Raw genomic sequence first — 24513 nt, forward strand, 5'->3', positions numbered from 1 at the left:
AGATGCGCTTTAGGCTTTAGGCGACTTGAAGAAAATCTGACAGAAGTGTTAGCAAACAAAAAAAATATATATATTCCAGACTATAATTTAAATTAACCATTCAACTAAACTCTATTTAACCAAAAGTGCAAATTGTAATAGCACAGTATAAACCAGAAAGCCACATCGTCCATAAACAAAATCAGGTCCGGCTGCCTCTTAATCATTGGAACGTTTCAAATTAATTCAGTACTACCTGGCTCTAATCCGTATTGCAATCGGGCGCTTTTGTGAAGTGGGGTTCGGACCTGTTTGTGAGTTTACTATTTTAGTTTATTACAAAAAAATAAAATATCGAAGCATTTAATGTCGTCAGGGTTTTGTTATATTCAACCCGTCACCAGAAATAATGTGTACAGAGAATTATATTTTTAAGATATTACATTTTTGGTCACCATTCCAATGACCGACAATTGTGAACGCGATTTAACAGCCTGTGTCACAGGTCGAATACGCTGACTAATGCGCTAATGAGCACCCTAGGGATTTACCATCAGGTAATATTTGTGCTTTGTTGCATGTGGATATATTTCACCATACGACCCAACACCGAATTTGCCCAATCCAGATTCTGCCGGCGGAATCAAATAAAAAAAAACAATGGGACATGCAAAGTAGGTGAAACTTATCTTGCAATATTTGTTTACAGGCGGGACAGGGAAAACTATATAAAAGCTTGTAAAAACAAATATTTTTCCTAACTACACAACAAAACTAAGAATCCTGGAGGAAGGACAATGCGAAGTTGAATATAAATTATACACACAATCACAGTGTCTATTAAAAAAACTCGAATCAAATTCCACAGTAGTGTAGTTTCAAAGATACATAAGGACAGAAAGTGGCAAGCGACTTTGTTTTATACTATGTAGTTTAACTTTTGAAACAAACCTATCTAAAATGTATTATTATTTTCATGACGAATTTCCGAATTCATTCATCATTTTTAAATTCTCGCAATATTTTTGGACGACTGTCGAAAAATATTACCTGCCTTATTTATTTATCACATACGACAGATTTGCGTTCCATTTTCCAAACCAACAAATAAAAATGTAAAATCTTTTGCAAAATGTACTATGTATACTCAAAGATTCGGGCCTCATCTAATATGTAAAGGTGACCAAGTCAAGGTGATATACGGGTCCGAACCCTACCCAACCCAGGTTAACGATCACTCTTGGCCTTAATTATTTAGCTATTGGCCCTAATTTAAACCCAAGCTGTAGGTGTCAAGTGGGGTAGCTTTGGATTTGGGCAGTGGTCCAATCACTGAGTCTGTTTCAAAGGGCCAATTATAGTCAAAATAACTACTGAACTATTTAAAAAGAGCAATTTTGCACATTTGTTTAGTTTCACCTGTCCCGATGTATGTAAGTACTTTTGCTACACAGTTGCTACAGAATTTTCCACTTCAGTTCATAGTCGTATTCCTCATGGCTGAGGGTCGTGGTCATTACGTGAAATGAAACACACACAACAACTTTCTTGGCATTATTAATGGAGTGGTTTGCCATTGCCTTCTCCATTTCACACACAAGTTAATAATAATCAACCAGTGTGCTGGTTTCCTCACGATGTTTTCCTTCACCAGGAGGCAAGTGGTGGTCGATAAAACCTACTCTATGTGAGTTAGATTTGTGTACAAGCTTATGTGGCACGAGTAGGATTCGAACCTGGGACATTTCAATCCACAGGCGGGCGTCTTAACCATTACACCACCACCGCTTCATACATTCGCGCTATTATGCATAAGTTTTTAATGATAAGCAAAACTTGATACTCAGGGTTGGCTCCAAACAAGGCAACTCCTCAACGGTTTACTGCAAGGACATGAATTTAAGTCACGCATTCAATATAACACTGTCATTTTTGTCAAGCTTGAGATATCTCTCTCTGGCTTAATAAAAGCTTATTACATGAAGTTTATTTGTTAGACAAATTAATAAACCCCCGACAATCAGTATTCATTTCGCTACAACTTTACAACTTTTGAACGGCTGAACCTATATTGATCAAACATATCTAAGACCTACCGCATAAAAATTAGCTATCAAATAAAAAAAACCGCATCTAAATCGGTTCACCCGCTGATGAGCTACGGTGCCACTAACACAGACAGACACACTTAGCGATCAAACTTATAACACCCCTCTTTTTGCGCATGGGGTTAAAAATTACATTTTAGTAAAAAAACTTTTGCTCTGTTAAAGAGACCATTCTATAAACACAAATAGCATTTGATTGGCTGGATTGCTATAATCAATTCATGCTGTGAAATGTTTGTTCTAGTTTTGGTGTGTAAATTAGGATTATCTAATATTATCGTATTTAGCTCGTTACGACAAATGGCCTTTATTACTCAAGGGGTAGCGGTTTATCAGTGATAGATATAGTGTAATTTATTTGCATATCACTAATAGTAAAATATCCGAATAGCCTGCATGGACGATATAAGGTTGTTATAATTATAACATCGATATTGCTATGAGAGTAGGTTGTGCTGTTGTATGTACAAGTTCGTAGCAAATTGGGCGCTAACACCACTACAGAAATCCATGTGGGGTTACGTAACGTGTGGTCGATTGTACTACCCCTAGGCATAGATGGATTTATTTTTAACTAATTATTGCGCGCGGCTTCCTCCGCGTGAATTTATCGGCGAAAGCGGAACAGATGATTTTCATACAAACTTTCACCCCCGTTAGGCATAGTCATTTGGGATTGATATTTGGAAAAAAAAGTAGCCTATGTTTTAACAGGCGTCCTAAACTACATGCATACCAAATTTCATCAAAATCGGTCCATCGCCTCGTACGACTTCCACTGGATATGGAGTGGTCCTATACCAGGATTATTTGCATATCACACTAGGATCAGGTCGGGAACTAGACATCTAATGACATGGCGTTTGCTATAATCACTAAATAGTCAAAAACTATACAATTTTACATACAGTACAAGTTTTACATCGGTGTTACGCAAGATAAAATAACTAATTTTAAAAAATTAAACTTAAAGTGTATAAAATAATCAAGATATAGGAATGTTATTTGAAATCTATGACTGAAAAGTTACACAACAACGTTTCATTATTTACATAACTCGGTGGAACTGAAAGTTACCCGCTGAGTTGGTAAATAGTCAGGCAATGGATGCCACATGGCCCACAGATATAAATTTATATAGATACCGCGTCCATCTGAAGCTATTGTAAAGAAAGATTGCTCTCTCACCGGCGACTGTTAGATAGACTTTTTCACAGACAGATACAAATTAGTAAAGTCTTTTATCTTTTACTGGGAAGACAGAACGAAAAGTTTTTTGAAACTTGAAGGCCTGTCTGAAAGCAATCTTCTTTGTTGTTACCTCTTAACTGTCAAGGCAAGTCTCTTACCTCTTAACAAGCATAGGAGAACATGGCGCAGTTTTATTCAAACCACACGCTCCTCTTCTTCAAAGTCGTATACCTCATGGCTGAGGGTCGTGGTCATTACGAGGAATGAAACACACACAACAACTTTCTTGGCACTATTGATGGAGCGGTTTGCCTTCTCCATTTAACACACAAGTTAATAAATCAACCGATGTGCAGGTTTCCTCGCGATATTTTTCGATGAAAACTACACTACATGCGTCATCATCGAACCTGGGACCTTTTGATCCACAGGATCCCAACCGTTACACCACCACAGCTTCGACACGCTTTACATGCTATTCATTCATTTGTATATCTGTGACCAGCTAACGCAAGGTCTGCAATACAGGGCAAGTTAATTAATTTATTAATTAAAGTTAATTTATTGGTTTTCGCTATTATGCATTAGTATGAAGGTATAAGGAGGGGAACATATGTAATTGTCTTTATGTAACTATAATCGTCTACCGTCGAATCTTTGAGGATAATATTGTTCCCTTCAACTGTTAAGGCATTCCTTAGTACGACATCCACGGGAGGATTTGGAGTTATTTTAGGGCGGGATCACACGCTATGAAATTTAGGACGTGTGCTTGTATGTATGTTTGTTACTCTTTCACACGAAATCTACTGGACAGATTGTTATGATATTTGTTACACGTGTAGAATATGACCTTTAATATCTCATAGAGTGCTCTTTACCCGAAAATTCCACGGAAGCGAAGCCTCGGGCTAGTAGCGCAGCTAGTAATATCATAAGTATTATTAATTACTGACCACTTCGTTTGCAGTAGCAACTTAATAGTCTCATTCCTGACGTATCCAGAATTTGATTAGTGCTACGAAACTCCGAGGCATGAAGGACTTCGTTCAGACACTTATTAATCACCACCGTTTCTATTTTAATCTCTCTCTCTCATCTGAAATCTTCCCGGTTACTTCCTCAGCCGTTGAGCGTCGAGCCCAGGCTTTTCTACTTTTTAGTCTTCACTTCGAACGGTCGTCGGCACCCCTAGTTGTCAGACTCTTGGCGCGCATATCATCCTTGACGACATCAAGCCAGCATTTCTTGGGTTTGCCACTTTTGCCAGGGCCAAGCGGGAGCGTCGTAGTCAGACACAGTTTCTATTTTAATATGACTAACTTTATTTACAAGCTTTTATTAAGAATCACCTGTAACGATGTTTATTTGTCTGTAAGATCTTGCTTAGTAGTTAAATAAATTTTACATATTTGCGCTTGTTCTTCAGAGGTGAAATTTTCCACGTCGCTTCAATTTCTATGATAAGTTATTATTATAATAAGCATAACCTGATGGTGCACCTAGTATCGGCTCACAACGAGGAAACTCATCAACGGTTTACCGGACAAGCAATTGTTTTTACACGCGTTTAATGTATATAGATTCTCTGACGAAAAAAACTGAAAATAATTAGTATTCACACAAAACTTGTATATTTTTGTAAGCGAATATCTAACCCAATTCAATCCATGTTAAAGCTCCAAGTTTTGTACACGCAGAGATAGGCGTGTATTGTGAAAATGTAACTTAGTTAATTACATTTTCAAATTGACGCAATGCTGCCTGTCGCGAAATACCAAACTTTTGGTACAGTCAGCAACAAAATGTATTGGACTTCCAGTTTCTATCCGCAGAGAATATATTAACCTCAAGCTTCTATGCGTTCATTGGAGTGGGTTTTTTGTTGTTTTTAACTTGTATAACTTCTTATAGATTTATCTGCCGAATATAGGTTTTTAAGAAGACGAGATGAACAATAATTAAAAGTACTATATTATATACAAATTTCTTTATTTATCTTTAAATACGAACTTACTATAAAAAATCAATGGAAAGTAAAAAAAAATACCTGGACCATTTGTTACTGGAAAGATTGATATATTGTCGTCGATTGTACTAGTGAAGTAAACCACATGGTGTACGGTAAGGAAGAAAAGTACTCTCACAAAGATATAGAATATTTAGAATAATACAAGTACTACAATATTTATTGTACTACTATTATATTTGACGACCTCGGTGGCGCAGTGGTAAAGTGCTTGCCTCTGAACCAAGAGGTCCCGGGTTCGATTCCCGGTCGGGTCATGGTGGAAAATGATCTTTTTCTGATTGGATTTATTTTTATTTATTTATACTATTACAATGTCACGTGTTATCTACGTGTTGTCATGTTTTTTGTGCTAAATAAACGGTATTTTTTCTTTCCTTCTTAGTAGTTTTGTTTATGGACCTTCCCGGCTTCAAAACTATAATAATTATACACCTTTCGTGATGCTATTGTTACCTATCATATCCTAAGGCATGTGTCCCGTAGTCGACACGTACGACATTCACGGGAGGATTTGTCCTTTAAAAATAAAAGCCCTTTATAAATATTTGATTAAGAAATAAGCCAAACACTTAAAGTTAAAGCTTAACTCCATGTGTTTAGCTTTTTTATCTTTTTGGCCCTTCCAGCAATATAATTATTCGATGTCAACCCGGCACTTTGCTTAAAACAAATTACCGAGCGTGTAAAAGGGGTAGTGTATTTTTATTGCGCCGCCTCTTCACTGTAACAGTATCTACAAGATGCGAATGCGGAATTACGATGTTTAGGGCCACTGTGCAATATAACAGATAAACTAAGTACTAGATAAAATTGATTGCAGTGATTGGCCATTTAGCTTAATCCGACACTTGTGAAACATAATTTTTAACGCTATCTGTTCGATATGTTACATATATCGGCTATCAGATACTTTATAAGTAAACGGTGAAGCGGATAGATTAGGCTGTAATTTTATTTAAAAAAAAAAACTTTATTTCTAAAATAATTCATTTGCATCTTTATTGAATAATATGAGACTGAATTTAAAAAATATATGTTGATAGATATTGAATAATTAATTTCATAGATGTTTCAAAAATTGATATTGCTAAGTATTTAGTACCAGGATAACCACCAGTATGATTTATCATTAAATGCAGCCAATTTGAAAAAAAAGTGTTTTTTATTTTATTTATCAACGGTTTAAAGCTTGTGTCAGAAAAGTCATTTTTGTAAAAAAAAAAAAAACTTATACCATTATTGTAACGCTTTGAACTTCACACCGCAAATACTCCAGTCTGGCTGGGACCACTGCAAAGCCGTTGAAACGTCAGCAACATTAAATAAAAAATGTCCCGTTCATAGGTATATGTACATGTTTTTATGTGTATTAACGCTATTATTATTTTCACTAGTTTGAACAACTTAGTGGATCTATATCTATCTTAGTAGTTAATTGAAGCTTATTAATAAATACTATTCACTCTGGAGAAACTAAATGTATGACTGTATTCAGCGTGTGACGCCAAAGAAGCTTATGATTTTAATTACCAGCGTTCTAGCCGGTAACTCCCTCTTTGTCGCTGTAATATTCAACTGTAGACATAATTTAACTTAACAATACACGATTTATACAGTTTCAAGTATTAAAGTAATGAGAACAAAATTTTCCTGGAATTAATATATTTTTTTAAAAAGATATCTATCGAGCGCTGTGGATATTTTGACTAATAACATTAATGACGTTTTTTTTTTAACTATTAACTAAAAATAAACATTCGGGAACTAAGCTAATAGATATATATGGCTAATATTTGGATTTTTACTATTTTTGGTAACTTTTGTACAGTTAACCGAAGCTACCTCAGCGGTAATAGTAAAATACGTTGCTTCGAAATGCGGAGAACCAATAATGGTATTGGATACGTTTGAGGTGAAATCGACTGGGTCCTGTAGAATATTTTAAATTGCATCCTTAATTCTGAGTGGCGCTCGTTTTAGAATAACCTAGTTTCTGTTTGCATCGACAACAAGATAGAGACGTGAGATAGTAAAAGTTCTATGAATAACTAGCTGTTTTTGTGTTTTTTTCGTATTAAAATGGGATTGGGATAGTTGAATTAAAATATTCGTAGCGCATTTAAAATACACACAGCGCCATCTAGTGTTTTATAGCAAAGTTTTTTATTAGCATTTAGCTAGCACCACCTTAAAAAATAGTGCCATCTTTTTTTATATTTGGCGCCACTTATAATAGATTATATAGATATATAGGTTTGTAGGTTATAAAGATTATAGGTTTTTCGAAAATCCCACGGGAACAATAGTTTTTTCCGGGTTGAAAGGTACGCTATGTCCTTCTCCATAAATATATAAACATATATATGCGAAATTTCAAGACGATTGGTTGAGTAGATAGCGTGTGAAGAGGTAACAAACAAACTTGCTTTTGCATATAATATTAGTTCCAAATCTGCTTCCAATGAGGAAATTCTTTAATGGTTTACTGCAAGGACATTATTTATTGCACGTTAAATGCAATAGAATCTCTTCAGACAAATGCTTGTTTCGAAAATGTTTTAGCACTATATACAAGTATTATAATACATAGTCGTCCGCCGCATCTGTCTGTTTCTAAGCTATCTTCTTTTAAACCACGCGACCGATTTTTAATGCAGTTTACACAGTTTTTTAAACAATTTATTAACGAAGGCTCATACACACTAAGCAGCGTATCAGACCGTGCGAGACCCAAAGTGAATCTTAGTTTCAAAGACGCATCGCTACTTGGTTTGTTTTCTAAAAACTTTTCTCCAAAGAGGTTTATCACAGAGTGCGGATCTCCGAAATATTGGAGTCTTTTTCGACCCAACCGAAGGAGGGTAATGTACAAGTTTCAACGAAAACTCTGGAATTTCCGCGCCAACGTGTCTGAGATTCGGAAACTTTATCTGCACTTTGATATGTGATATTAAAGTTGATGATATTAAAACTTGTAGTATGAGGTGTAGTATTCTTCTTATAAATTCTACTTGGATATATTTCATTTTAAATTGGTGAATCATTAAACTTATTTTACGAGTATCTGTTTAGTCATCGTATAAAAAGTAGTTCATGTTATTTCTTAATATATAGTTTTGTTACTTAATTGATTAAATCTATAACACTAAATCCCATCCCAACTAACAAAATTGCTAAATTGAGTTTGTTTGTTTGTTACCTCTTCACGGTTTATCTACTCAACCAAACTTCTTGAAATTTTCCATACATTTGGATTGAAATGCAGAGAAGGACATAGGATCTGACCTGATCAGGTGGGACAGGTTAAGACTAGATTTAGATATGTGTATTAACAAAGTAATACTGAATAAACTAAAATTTAAAACTGATTAGTTTAGCATACATTCATTTTAATTAAAATAAAAAAATAAACCTAAAATGCTATGATCAAGTGGCGACGGCCACTTGAATTAGTCGTAAGTTAAGTACCTACTATGATTAGTACATAGGAATAAGTTTACTGATCTCTCTCTCTCTCTCTCTCTCTCTCATCATGGCTATGGATAAGCCAAAGAATTATAAATGTTGAAAATCTATCTCCTAGATAAATCTAAACTTGTTTACCGTCGCGGCAGTCAGTCTGTTTTTCTTATAGATAATCCCGCGGGATATTTTCCACCGAAACTTATCGAGTTAAACTTATTTGATAAGCAGCTGCCGACTGGGATTCGCCAAAATGTTTGTATTTGTTTCCGATAATAGAAAAAAGGAAATATGGAAATATAGTTATTTAAGTTCATCGTCGTAGGGAGACGCTGGATGCAAACAGATGCTTCGAACTGATTGACGGACAAATTATCAAGCTAGAGATTTTAAAATTATTATCAATGTTTAATATAAATCATGGATTACTCAATTTTATTATATTGACACATATCGCCAATGGTCTTCGTCTTTAAATAATTTATCACACTTATAAATAAATAAGGAAATATATATATAAATAGGTATGTGTCCCGTTTTTCTTTTTGAAGAACGAATCCATGAAATTGGTTTACGTTTATCAACAACAGTCGAAATAGGTCATAATAATAGTTCTACAAGTTTTCCCTGATCTAAGGTATTGACCAAATTCTATTTGTTTTCCTGCTTTTTGTTTTTGATTTCTTTTATTTATTGGTTTATTAAGAGTGACGCATACTGATTATTTGGTAACACCATTTGCGGACTTAGTTTAATAGGTATTTAGGTTATTCCTCTTTCTTTCTCTCTTTCTAAGCGTACGTTATCCATGTGGTTCGGTCTTCAGCATTCCACATTACCCATCCTTAACGATATCAAGCCAGCGCTTCTTGGGTTTGTTCCCTTCTGCCAGGGCCAAGCGGAAGCAGAATATCCTAATATTTATTCCATACGGGGTATAAAAGTACATTATATCTCGGATTTTTCAAAATTCTATAAATGAAACTAGGCTCTATTTAGGATCGCACGGGCGTTTATTATTTTCTGTTAAATTGGTTATAATAGCTATGTTCTTTTGTTGCTTCTCGAGATCAGGGATTAGTTCATTCAGTTGTTTTGTAGGCAAAAGAGTATATTTGATTATTACAAGAATGTTGTTTTATATACCTAGAGTGGAAAGATTTCTATCCACAACATTTCTCTATGTTATCGTTCAATTCAGAAACAAAGAGTGTTCTTTTTCTTATATCACCTGAAGGAAAAAAAGGGAAAATATTATCAGCTACATCCATGTTTGATAGTGTCAATATGTTCCGAGGAAAATTCGATTTCTTTGATACGTGACTTATAGTATACCAGTCTGTAAAAATAAGGTTAGCTAAAAATGTGAATTGAGTAGGCACCTACGTTTTGGTAATAATAATACGAAGAGTTACAACTGTGCCTGTTTTGAATACTGTTTTAATGCGTGTGTTTATTTATTTACTAAGATTTGTATTAGTTTAGGCTCATTGTAAGTGAATTTAAGTCTTTATGAGTCAACAAATGTCTTTAAACATAAGAGAAGAGTGTCTAATGAACTATAAAAAAGAAAATTGTTTTTAAATTTCTTATTTTTGTATTACGATTTACATATATAATGCCTTCAAACCCGGAATCCGCTTTTATTTTAATAGCCTGTGGTATCCCACTACTGGGCAAAGGTATCCCCTCCATTTCGACATCGATCATCTGAGACTATAGTCACAGATAGTCACTACTAGTAGTGTGTCTAGTATCCGAATAGATGAAGCCATTTCTTTATCAACAATATCAGACTACCGCATACACTTCTAACTAAACTTGCACCTTTAGGCCACTAAAGTCGTAAGTTCTTGTCCGAGTTTAGCTATTAGTTTGCTGCTTTAATAAAGCTAATTTGATTGAGCAAACTTTGAGAGTACAGGCGTTAGAGCGGAATTCTAAGCGAATCCTGCCTGAATAATACTTGAGTATACCTAGTTAAGTTTAGTATACAGATACAATAGCACATCTTTATATTTAACGAGGTAGACAGAAGCGGTGGTGACTAGTTAAGACTCCCGACTGAAGATTGAAAGGTCCCAAGTTCGAATCGTACGCCACATGAGTTTGTATACCAATCTGACTCATGTATAACAGTTTTCATTCACCACTTGCTTCCGGTGAAGGAAAACATGAGGAAAACCTGTAAACTTGGTGATTATTAACTTCTGTGTGAAATGGAGAAGGCTATGGTAAATCACTCCATTAATAACGCCAAGAAAGTTGTGCGTGTTTTATTCCACGTAATGACAGAAGCAAACTTCGTAGCTTCGCCTACAATTCTCTATTCGCACGTCCTCTACCATTTAGACTTTACAATAATAGGTCGACGCGCCGCGTCTCCGCTTCGCTGAGGTAAAAAACCATAATAATTTACACATCTAATCCCGCCATAAAAAAGTTTTAGTATTATTTGTACTTAATATATTTAACATTAATACTAAAACTGTTTTTAAACTGTGCCACGTGGCCCTCTACTGGGTAAATGTTACACCTTACTTTTGTTTTTACAAAAACTAATTTTTAAAATTATAATTTTCAAAATAGAATAAAATGTCTACTTCCACAAGACCTTATTATGAAATTTAGTCAAATAGGTATATACATATATCCTTCGTTCTCAATGGGTGAAAGTAGGCCAATCATTCTCAAATAGTTTAAAATTTTAAATTAACTGTCCATTTATTGCAGAGACTTTTATAGAAATGAATTCCAAGGATCATTATTTTCAAAGTAATGTACCTCTATTAGAACAACGCCCGAGTTTAGCAAAATAAATAAATTACGGACACGATTTAAAGTTGTCAAATAAAAATCATTGAATTGTGTTTTGTTTGGCCTCAGCAAAAAAATCCTAAATTTTATATTCGCCAACTGTGTGTCTATTCCATATTTTATACTACAAAAAAATACTATATTTAGTGTATGAAGTCTTAAGAAACTTGTCTGCTAAATACAGTTTCTGTTAAAAGTGGGAAAATCTACGTTTATTCTAGGTATTATTTCTTTCTCTTAGCAAGTGTCCGGTTACATTCGTAGTTAAAAGCCTAGTGTGAACGTGGAAAACGTTTTTTTTTTCAACAATTTGAAGAAAAATATTTTTTTTTTTACGTGGAAAATAAACTTTACAAATTTAAACATCCGCGTTTGTGATTTACGACTGGCAGCTTGTCCTACGTCAATCCTCTTTGGGATTATTGTTGATCCCTATTACTACCTGTCGTACGAGGCCACTCAATGGTTAAGTATACCCTTGAGTGGCCTCGTACGACATGTATCAGATGATATGGAGTTCTATTCTAGGACAGTTCTAATTATACTAAGTTCAAGGCCTCAAAAGTTTGAGAACCATTAGCAGCAAACTTGTGAGCGGGTTGTAATTGAAAACGGCGATAACACTTAACTCGGCAACTCCGATGAATGTTCCCCTCGATAACGACTCAATGGCACAGGCTTTTGTTTGTTCTCAGATTTGTGTCTTCATTACATTACAGAGTATAAAACAAAGTCACTTGTCGCTGTCTGTCTATCCCTATGTTTTCTTAATGCATTTTGATGCAGGTTTTTGCGATAGAATGATTGAAGAGGAAGGTTTGTATGTATATAACATGCACGATATTGAACCCGAGCGAAGTCGGGGCGAGCTGCTTTTTGTCTCATAAATTGTATTTCGAGCGCACCATATAGAATCACACCTAATCGAATCCGTTTAGCGCACTAGTCATTATTTTTCAGTGCGATTAGAATCCTTTCAAATGTACCACAAGCTAACCAGTTATTAGCGACCTGGGGCTCGCTCTCATTTATTATTTCGTAACGCTTTTGTATGTACTGTAACGCACGCATCTACGCTGCTACAATTCCATACAAAACACCGTCCCTTTAACGTTGGTTACACACAAAAACACACAAAATAACTTTGAATACACAAAGCACACACCTATTTTGCATTTCTATAACCTCATACTTATAAAAGCGGAAAATACGAGTCGGAGTCGAATGGGTTTGCATTTCACTTCTCACCATCGAATCGATTCGAAGTGAGACGCAGCGAACCAATCATATTGCAGTGTCATGTGGTTGTCGTTGCGTTACAATAGCGCAATGTGATTGGTTCGTTACGTCTCACTTCGAATCGATTCGGTGGTGAGAAGTGGAAATGTAAACCCGCACTTCGCCCACAACTAGAAAACCGGCAAAATTACGTATGTAGTTTGGAAGGTCCTTTAAATATTTATTTAATTCTGTTTTTAGTAGGTATTTATTGTTACAGCGGCAACAGAAATTTCTGTTAAAATTCAAAACATCACGATTCATAAGATTCAGCCTGGTGACAGACGGATAGCGAAGTCTTAATTAATATAGTAATAGGGTCCCATTCCACCCTTTGGATACGGAACTCTAATAAAAAAAGATTCTGATTGAATCTCCGACCTTGCAACCAAATATCTGGGAACAGCCGTCGTTTCACGCACTATCAACACGGATAGGCCCTTAGTAACAACCGAATCGGAACTACGAGTATGATAGTATTGCATGGCATAAAAACAAATATAAATACGGATCACGTCGCTTTAAATAAGTGCCATTTGGAACACTTCGACCTTCTTAAATTACGGGGTTCCGTTACTTTAAGAAAGTCGAAAATTCTCGAAATTCTTTTGTTTCATCTAACCGAGCTGAACGTTCTTATTGATCTAGAATGCATTGCTAGATGATAATCACATTCGCAACGCATAAATCTTATCATTTTTAGGAAGGAAGGAAGATTTTTAGGAAGCAACTAAAGTCTCATTATATTAGTTTCATATAGTATGTGTTTGTTTGATATCTCTGACAAATAGACAGAGATATTGAAGTTGGGTGTCTCATCAAAATCGGCCCGGCAGTATGGTTATACTGCTAGCTGGGCCGATGTCCGCTGTGACACACTGTCATAGTTATTACGTAGCTTGTCTTAGTATATAGTTGGATGTGGAGTCGTACCCTAATGGTGGAGAACCACTTAGACCTACTAACTCGATGTACCTAACTTTTATTAGAATTCTTAGCAAGCCAATAAGCTCACACTTGACTTGCGATGGGGAACAGGAAGAGGAAAAAAGTAGGCAGACTGATCAAGTGGAAAATTACTTGAAGGGAGTACCCGTATACATACAGACGCTGAAACGGACAAGCTCACTTCTTGTTCGCATTAGAACGTTTTAGAACTTTATTGCACTTTAAAAGTACTTTATGTTAAATTCATTTTCTAGTCAACTATTGAGTCATAGAGAGAATGCTATATGGGTGCAAAAAAATAAAAATATAATATACACAATACTATACAATACACTTAGGTATGTATAATTAATGTGCCATTATTTAAATTTAAGTGAATTTGATTAAATTATATAAATTATTATTATGTTCACATGTAAGTAATTTTAATTGAAAATGTTTCATTGTGTGATTGATTTAATTTTTATATTTTATTTTTGAAAATTTGGTATTCGCGGAAGACCAGCGTCGTGGCTCATGCTATGATCTACGACACATGCTGAGCGAAGGCCGTTTTGGTGTATAATTTTGTAAAATTTTTGTATGTAAAAATTTAACTAGTGTAATGATACATACAAATAAACATTTTTTCTTTCTTTTGTATGTATACAGACCGCAGTGATCGCAAAAAAATTAGAAAAGAATCCAATTACTAGATCAACACAGAGCTCTTTTAAAGTGTAAAATTAGTATTGTGATAGTCAATAGTAACGGGGACTAGTGAGAATGTTATAAACTGACAAACAATATTTATGGTCGGTATGGTAAAGATAATTTTCCATTGAGCGAGAATCAAAACTGACACAGGATTTAGTAGTACCTATACATTAAATATACATAAGCTTAACTAAAACCCAAGATACAAAAAATAAATAGATTAACTTTCTTGTTCACCGAACGAGCAGTCTGTGTGTATCTCCACTCAATGCAAATTAAGTTCGCCAAACTGACTGGCTGTGTCGATCCGAAATACTAAGTATCCTACCATCATTGGATTATTGCCGACCTCTGGAATGTCATTCACAGTAACGTACCTCTTGTTTCATTCCACTTTTGTTCTTAGTATTCTGAAGGATATTCTCGCTCTCTTTTATGAAGAAAATCCCATAGCTTTCATCTATACTATTATTATAAAGAGGTAAGCGTTTGTGAGTTTGTATGTTTGATGCGGGTAATCTCCGAAACTACCGAATGAATTTAAAAAAATCTTTCAACATTGAAAAGGTACTTTATCCAAGATTGCTATAGGCAATATTTTATCTCAAAATTCCCACGAGAGCGAAGACCCGGGCAACATCTAGTCCTTTATAAACAGAGTTATGAGTTGCGCTCTTTGGGCGTTCTGTTACTGCCTTGCATATCATTTCGTCACAAGACATCCACAGGAGAATAGATGTATATTATTCTGGGATGGGACCACACCTTTATGCTCGATTGCACCAATCAATTTTGACGTTAACTTTAACCTGCGCAACAACGCAAAATACGCCATGTTGTCTCAACGGCGGTTAAGATAAATTTCACGTCAAAGTTGACTTGCAACCCACTGTAAGGGTCGGTTGTACCAATCAATTTTAACTTTAACTTTGAAAAGTACGTTATTTTATCTTTCTCTCTATAGAATATCACACCACAAATAAATGTCCTGAAATAGATTTGTTTGTGTATACAACATCAATCACATCGTGAGCTTTATGCGAATATTTTTAAACATTAGCGAGTTTTGAACAGAGACATTACTCCGTCATACAAATGTTTAATGTACCGTGCACGAGTTGAGCCGTCATCTTAACGCATTAGATAATGGACGTTAAAAAAGAATATTTTAAGTAGCTATAGAATGGGTGTTAAAAAGGAATATTTTAAGTAGCTACATTGACATGGAATAAATTGTTATTATATAAAGATAACCAACAAAGTAGTATGTACTGGAAGTATTATATAATCTGTGGTATAGGATAACAAGTGAAATTTTATTCGTAATGATCATTAGTAACAGTTCATTAGCTGTCAGCAGAATATTTTTTATTTATTTTTCAATTTTCAATTTATAAATATATCGTCTCATATTAGTTAAAATCTAATAGGAAAAAAAAACTAAATCTTATCGGAAGCAATAAAATTAACACTAATATCCGAACGCGTATTTGTTCGTCATTATTTCACTTCAAATTTCAACATTACACTGGGGTGATTTTTGGTGTGGAGATACTAGGAGAGGTGGAAAATGATACTTCACGGACGGAACCGCAGGCAACGCCTAGTAAAACACAACTAATATTCTAAATCTCCTGAATTTATCTTCGTGAAATTTTCAAATAGACAAATGTAACTTTAATTTTTTTCAAAAGTACATATCCCTTGGAAAATTCACGCGTGCGAAGTCGTAATACAAACTTGCATTAAAGATACAATTAAATGAACGTGCATGTCTCACAAAGTGCAATTCACATTATATAATAGCATTGTGTCATTGTTATGAGATTACTACTTGAATCAAGGAAATAACTATTTTTCAACAATGATCCATCAAAATTGGCCTTGTTAGCCTTGTTATTGGTTTGTTTATAGCTAGTTACTGTGTATAGTTATATGATACTTTGCTCTCATTGATAAAATACATAGTCACGTAATGTTTATCAATGCTAATATTATAAAGAGAAAATGTTTGTATTTTTGTTTGTAACGGATGAACTCAAAAAGTAATCAAAAACTACTGGGCCGATTTAAATAAAATTTGACACAAAGATAGTCGAACACGAAACCTTCTGGTATGACATAACATTTTTTGTTTTACCCGAGTGAAGCCAGGACAGACCTATAGTTTAATAACAAATGTATTTGAACTTGTTATTTTAAAAGTTGACATAACTCATAACCGTGACATAAAATTTATCAATGTAAATTTAATCTTAGAGACAAAAATGTATCGTCTTGTACCTACGGCTTGAGTTGAAGTCGGTGCCAAGTTTAGAATAAAATGAGGTACTAAATGAATAGGTGGTATCTTATATAAATACTAGCTTTTGCCCGCGGCTTCGCCCGCGTAGTTTTTCCACGGAAACAGTTATTTTTCCAGGACGAAAAGTACCCTACGTCCTTTTACATACTTCAAACTACATGTATGCAAAATTTCAAGAAGATTGGTTGAGCAGATAGAGCGTGAAGAGATAACAAACAAACTTTCTATCGCATTTATAATATTAATTAGTATAGGATATTCTAACGAATTACAAGTTGGCTGTCTTTGGCCTATATACACTGAGATAAACTTGGTATAGACTTCAACTCAAGCTTTAGGTGCATGCAAATACATTTTTGTCTCTAGGAATAAACCTGAAATTTCTACAGGATTTCATCATCAGATCTGGACGTGGAAACTATAGAACCAACTTGGAAGCATACACTTTCAAACAAAAAAAGAATTATCCAAATCGGCCTAGCCGTCTCCGTGTAATCGAGTAACATACATAAAAAAAGATAACGACGAACTGAGACTCCTATTTTTTGTACTCTGTTAAAAAGATTCTTGATTATGTCTAAAAACTTGTTTTAGTAGCAACAGGCTAAACGACTTCAAGTCATTATAGTACAGATAACATATCTACATTACTGACAAATAGACTCTATGACACGGAGATAAGAGCTGAAATAAAAAAATAATATCTCTATACAATCATGACTTTTTGAATTCAATACTGGTTTAGGTTTACTTGTGGTTTAACGTGTGTGTACAGTGTTAATAGTAATTCGTTTTTAATATTCCAATAGGTACTTACTGTTTTTGAGTGATCACTAAAACATATATTAATTTTTCATCCATTCATTTTAAGTTTTTAAAAGAATTCAAACAAATTAATGTGATGTTAAGAAACAATAAAATTTTTTTGTGAGAAATTTTATAATTTAATAATTAGAAAATTTAAGAAAGGAATGACAACATAAATTTTATATTATTGAATTATCGTGGGTGGTCGTTATTTGGATTTTGTGGTTGACCTTGAAAGGGATCTTTTGATTGGTCCTAAAAGGGAACTGTTTGGTTCGTTCGTATTGAGAAATAATAGGTAAGTAAAAAAATTTTTTTTTGTTTGAGAATTCAATGGTTATAAGTATTAAGTTTATATTTCCAGTGACGGACCATGTTTTAATACTATAAAACATATATATAAAATATACAATAAGTACTAAGTAAGAGAAGACTTAATTTTATATTTAAAAATAATTGAGAAAATGACTGAACAGTGTTTGCCTCTTAGTATTGGTGTTGTGTTTACTTTTAACAATACCAAAGTACGCGTTCAACAGAAAAAATCTATTAATATTATTATGTTGACTTAATATTGCGTGTGGTTCCGCTCTAGAATAGGACCACTCCATATCCTCCCGTGGACGTCATAAACACACACACAGCGGCAGCTAATGTTTTATTGGCCACAATAACATTCTCAAGGAGGGTTGACGATAGATTGGTGGCCGGTTGTAAATCACAGCCGAATCTTCAAAATTTTAAGGTTTTTTTTCGGCTGACCCCGGGCTTCGCGGCTTCACAACCCCGAACGTAACCGGGAATGCAGATGAGAGAGATTATATGTTGACTTAACACTAGATATTTATTACTACTAATGCTAGTTTAGATTTTATCTAGTCCTTCTCTTTATTAAACAAGTTGTTCTATGCTTTAGTAACACTAAACAATCTTACATCATTTCAGATATCGATAATGTCGTCAAACACAAACATATTATTAACGAGGGGTTTGCGGTTAATTTCGTCAAAACCAAACGTTTTAGTTAGAAATAAAGGTGTATGGACACCAGAAAATATCGTTAAATCACCATACAAAGACGTGGAAATACCAAATATAACGCTAGTGGACCATATTTGGGAGAAAATGGATCGATGGGCTGATAAAACTGCAATTGTAAGTAGACTATGGTCCGCAGATGATGTTCATTGAAAAGTAAGCTTTATTGCGTTCTCTGTAGACATACATTTCCATTTAGAAGACGAGAACTGATCTTAAGCTATCCGTTAATCCGTTGTTAAAGTATAGTTTATAGCAACACATTATATTGCAACTAACAATGACGTTTATATTTCAACTTCTTACCACTCGCGACATGGTAGAAGTGTGACCTTTAAACTTTTGCATTTAACACCAACTTATGTTTAGTTGAAATGGTTATGTTGTTAATATAGTTAAAGTGTCAAATTACAGCTATTTATAGTAAGTAGATGAGTTATTGTTATCTTGTTGTTTTCACATTTCGTGCTCAGGCGGGCCTGGCGGGACTATTTTATCGCCAATCTTATGATAACTATACATATTATGTAACAACAATAAAATATCTAAATTTTAAACAAACTTTGATAAGGTGGTGCCTTATCAAAGTTTATTTAAAATTTAGATAATCAATCTAAATAAACCAATAAATAAAACCTTTGAACTAGATAATCATTATCAGCGTCTAGCTACAGATAAAACACACACTGAATCCGCTATTTACCAGATTTAATCGAAATTTACATTAGTACCTAATATTATCTTCATTTACAGATATGTGGAGTAACAAAACGCAACTACACCTACAACCAGTTACACAAATTTTCGAGAAATTTAGCAGCAAATCTAAGGAAGAAGTTCAATATAAAAGACGGTGACGTTGTCTGTGTGATGATGCCAAATTCTCCTGATTATCCTTTAGCAGTAATAGGAGCTTTACAAGCTGGAGCTAAAGTGACCACAGTCAATCCAGTTTACACTCCTCGTAAGATTTTTATTCATTTCTCGTCATTTATCGTCATTAACTCAAAATTCAATAGATGCAGATAAAACTAATAATATCGTGCATACGTATAACGAACATAAAACCAATGAAATATTATTACTTCATTGGTTTTATGATCGTATTTATATACTTAAGGCCTTTTTTACCACTTTCTGATAAAATTTAAAATTGTAATCTGACAGATAAACTAACCGTCAGAAAAATCTTCCTGATGTGATTGGCCAGATAACGCTATCCAATACTTGTGAAACACTATTTTTGCGCTACCTGTATGATGTTTCATTTAGATATTTTATGAACAAGCGGTGAAATAGTATGTTAAAATACATTTAAATAGTTTTATTTTTAATCATAGAAATGATATTAAGACTACCAAAAAGTAATGTTTTTTGATTATAATACAATATTTTTTTAGATGAAGTATCAAGACAAATAACCCTCTCACGACCAAGAGTACTAATAGGTATACCAGAATTGATACCCATCCTCAAAGAAGCAATTAAGTTATCGAACATATCCCTACCTATTATATCATGCAAAGGATATACTAATGACAATATACCAGAAGGTACAATTTCTTTTGATGAATTAGCCCTAGATACTACTGTGGATCATAGTATTCTTGGAGAAGTAAACAGAAATGCTGAAGATACTGCACTATTGCCTTATTCTAGTGGTACCACTGGCCTACCAAAAGGAGTGCAACTGACTAACAAAAACATAGTAGCAAATTGCGTACAACAAGATGTTGACGAGATTAAATATTATGAAGATACTACAGGTGAGTTAAATTATTATAATAATTTAGTATCTATTAATAACTACAATCTTATGCATTAGTTCCTCAATTTTGCGCAAAATATTATGGATCATGTAACATAGTATTCTCATTTATATATCTCTCTCTTTTAAGCATATTCACGGTTGTTTTCAAACTTTCTCGTCCCCATTTCGCAAGATCGTCAGCAGACAGACCATTGGCACGTATTGATATGCGTGTGTATGAGGACCCAATGATGGATAGATGTCGTCAAGGATTATCCTTGGGTCGCAAAGTGGTCGAAAGTCTGCTGCTTCTCTTCCCATGCAGATTGTAAAATCAGGGAAGAGGGCTATAAACAGGAGACTATCCATACTAGCAATCCATAATAGTATCCATACTAGCAACCTGTCACTACAGTGACTATATTCCAAGTCGCTGGCGTTTATTATATTGAAGCGATGTAAAAAGCATTCTCTCGCAGTGCATCGTTAAATTGAATTAAAGCTGTGACCTGCTTGCTTGACAACGTAACAAACAGCATCCGGAACCAATTGCAAGCGTAGACAGAGAAACATATAGACATTGTGATAAAATCTTTTATTCGTACAAGAGGATCAATGATGCCCTCGGGAACGATCAGTCGACTTTATCGTTTGGTATATTTCAAAATATACCAAACGATAAATTTAGATTTAGTTTGAGAAAACAGACCAAATAATCAATTATTATGTTTTCTCAAACTGTACATTTTGTACCAATCCGTCTACATGGCCTTAGTAAATGACAATAATGCCAAGGAGGAATGACGTAAATTTACAGCCAGATATTCAAATTTTTGAAGATTACTTGAGCCCAGGCTTCACCGTTTCACAGCTCTGAATGCAGTTGCATTCAGAGCTGTGAAACGGTGCCTTTTTCTATATTTCGCTTATTCGCAGTTGCGAATAAGCGAAGTATCTAAAAAGATTGCTACTGCTCGATAATGCTATGTCAGAGGAGCAACTAGTCAGATAAAACGTTGGCAGAAAAAGCCCTTTAAAGCTTTAGTCCGCCTTTTAAGTGTAAATTTACTAGTGTGTAAATGTACTTACAAAAGTTAAATTTAATAAAGAAAATATATAAATATCCTCAAAAAATTCCAAACATTTAAATCTAATCAAAATTCTGTTTAGTCAAGGAAGTTTAAATTCTACAGTGCATTAATTTATACTTCGTAAATTATCACGATTTATTTTTCAGTAAAATTAGCACCACATATTTGTTAACTTTATGTACAAATATAATATTTATATTTGGCACCGATTACTAAAAGTAACCTTGATTTTTCAGCATCATACCAAGATAGAATACTGGCAGTTCTTCCGTTCTACCACATTTATGGACTATCCATCACGTTGCTTCACAAACTGTCAGTGGGTGTCAAAGTGGTCTCACTCCCAAAGTTCCAGCCGCAATCGTTTTTGAACACTATGAAAGAGGAGAAGATAACACTACTTAACGCTGCACCTCCTATTGGTAATAAGTTTATATTATTCATATTCACATGTCACATAGGTAACTTTTCAAGCCCATTTTTCTGGTGCCTTACGATGAGTATGTTCAGCTGAATCCCACTTTATTTTGATTAATGACAGCGTCTACAACGTGAATTCTGGATGGTCTTATGTTACATCATTATCATCGTCGTATCCTCATAACTGTGGGTCGTGACCACCCGTAGCTGTGCCTTTCTTGACTAGGGCTTCTAGGCAATACCACCTTGTACCTGCTTTAATGCCTATATATATTCTTTTACATATAGTTACCAAATCCGTATTATTATATTCATCAATGTGATGATTTGCCTTAAAAGCAATAACTGTTTATAATTTTCTTTCTTTACCCAGTATTATTCATGGGATCTCACCCAGACCTGAAGAAAGATCATTTGCAATACGTCAATTTGATGACCAGCGGAGCAGCACCTCTTCCGAAGCTTGATGTCGATAGAGTATTGGATAAAGGAAAGGTTTGTAATATTTATTTGTTAGATTTAGTTGTTATACAACATGCACGAATATTATAATAGACTCCCCTCATCTCTTATTCAATGTTAAGACTTTCTCAAGTCATCTCTTTTTCATCGATCGATATGTAAACTTACCAAAATGTTGTGTCGTTGGAAATTAAAAAAAGGTTGACTGATTTAACTATTGACTGTTTTTTATTTCTTAAAAATAAATACAATTTAATTTTTTTCATTAAAGCGTTATAGTTTTAAAATTATTATAAATGTAACTTTTTTGTTTTCCATTCCAGGAAGGTCTTATATTCGCGAATTTATATGGTTTGACTGAAACTTCCCCTTTGGCAACTGCGCCGCCAAAAGACTCGAAGGATGTTAAAATTGCTGGGTATCCTGTACCAAACTCTGAGGCCAGGATTGTGGATTCTAACATGAGAAGCCTGGGACCCAATGAGGTGATTTATGAAATTATACCTAACCTACATAAATATTTTTCGACTTACAGGAAATATTTTTTTTGTGTCACTTAAAGTACCTCATTTTCTTCACATTCTTCACAAGAACAATGATTCAGCAGACATTTGTATAAGCAGACATAATGTCTCGAATACGTTTGTTCTGATCACTCACCAAGGAATCTCTAGGTGGGTAAGAAAAAGCCCGGCGCTCGCTGGACTCCGACGCTTAACAGGTTAAGATGAAACCGGAAAAATACTCTTAAAGGTCAAAGTTAAAGTTTGTATTGTTTTTGTGATAACTAAACAAAATATTTATAATACTCGTGGAAAAATATTTTTTACGACATGATAAAAGTAGTTTTTTTTTTTAGATTGGAGAATTGCTAATCCGAGGTCCTCACGTGATGAAAGGGTATAGAGATAATATTGAGGCTACTAAAAATTCAATCACAGAGGAAGGCTGGTTAAAAACTGGTGATCTAGCTTCAATGGACAAGAATGGGGGACTTATCATAGCTGATAGGCTGAAGGAACTTATAAAGGTAAGAAATTTCTTGGTTTGTCTCTGTTATGGTGGCCCGAAGCCAAAATATACCTTAGAACTTTGAAGATCTATATATTTGACGACTGGCAGTCTACTTGACGTCAACCTTCTATGTTGCTATTATTGTCATCAATTGTCACAGTATTTACCTAGTCGCATCGTACGACATCCACATGAGAATATAGTCTAGTCAGAGGGTGGTCCTCTTCTAGAACAGTAACCACAGTTTTGTTTTTTATCTATGCATGAAGAATTCAGTGTCTAAGCAGTACGGACTTTAAAATATCTGATCTGATCTTTAAAAAAGCATTTTTATCATCAGATATTCACATTCCGTTTTACAGGTCAAAGGATTTCAAGTACCACCAGCAGAGTTGGAACATTTATTAAGAGAACATCCTGACGTACAAGACGCAGGTGTTGTAGGCTTTCCAGATGCAAGAACAGGGGAAGTGCCTAAAGCATTCGTTGTGCTAAAAGATGGTAGTAATGCAAACACGAGGGATATAATTGATTTCGTTAATAAAAGAGTGGCAGAATTTAAAAGGATCAAAGACGTAGTTTTGTTAGATAGTCTGCCGAAGAACCCTTCGGGTAAACTTTTAAGGAGAGTGCTCAAGGAGCAATATAGCTAAATAAAGATACTTATGTAACAAATGAATTGTTATTTTGATTTGAATATTAAATCTAAATATAACGACCTAATTGTATATTTAAGACCAACCAAAAATAATATTATAATAGGGTAAACTTTGACGTGAGATTTAAACAGCACGCCGCCGCCGATAATACCAAATGGCGTACTTGGCCTTGTATGCAGGTTAAAGTTAACGTCAAAATTACTAAAGCAACTAAGCTTAAAATTTCATTGATGCTAAATACATACTAATACCGCATTTGAAATTACTGAAATCCTTTTTGTACAACTTTTTATTTGCGGTTTTTGACTCGTGCAATTTTAGCAGATTATTTCATCATAATCGGTAATAAAACACTTGAGGTTAATTTAAAAATATTTCTCGTTGCCGATATTACAAATGTTTTCACAATCGTGTCTTTATTGTGTAATAAATAATATACAATTGAAAAACCATTGT

At 34.4% G+C, this 24513-nt stretch overlaps 1 protein-coding gene across 1 annotated transcript; it reads left to right on the forward strand.

The window, feature by feature from the left end:
• Positions 1 to 17542: 17542 nt before the first annotated feature.
• LOC128674239 (uncharacterized) lies at positions 17543 to 24284 on the forward strand. Its single transcript, XM_053752702.2, has 9 exons — positions 17543 to 17921; positions 18569 to 18778; positions 19415 to 19625; positions 20062 to 20427; positions 21739 to 21924; positions 22296 to 22417; positions 22708 to 22869; positions 23244 to 23414; positions 23761 to 24284. The coding sequence occupies exons 2-9, from the start codon at positions 18578 to 18580 to the stop codon at positions 24049 to 24051; spliced, it is 1710 nt and encodes a 569-aa protein (XP_053608677.1). The 5' UTR covers positions 17543 to 17921; positions 18569 to 18577; the 3' UTR covers positions 24052 to 24284.
• Positions 24285 to 24513: the final 229 nt, after the last annotated feature.

This window comes from Plodia interpunctella, chromosome 12, assembly GCF_027563975.2.
Source record: "Plodia interpunctella isolate USDA-ARS_2022_Savannah chromosome 12, ilPloInte3.2, whole genome shotgun sequence".
In the NCBI taxonomy this organism is placed as follows: domain Eukaryota; kingdom Metazoa; phylum Arthropoda; class Insecta; order Lepidoptera; family Pyralidae; genus Plodia; species Plodia interpunctella.

Bases quoted from the DNA above. Each gene is read 5' to 3' on its own strand.
- LOC128674239 (XM_053752702.2), top strand. From the start codon at position 18,578: ATGTCGTCAAACACAAACATATTATTAACGAGGGGTTTGCGGTTAATT. The intron at 22,870-23,243 runs GTGATTTATGAA...TTTTTTTTTTAG, and splicing joins GAAGCCTGGGACCCAATGAG to ATTGGAGAATTGCTAATCCG. The intron at 23,415-23,760 runs GTAAGAAATTTC...TCCGTTTTACAG, and splicing joins GGCTGAAGGAACTTATAAAG to GTCAAAGGATTTCAAGTACC.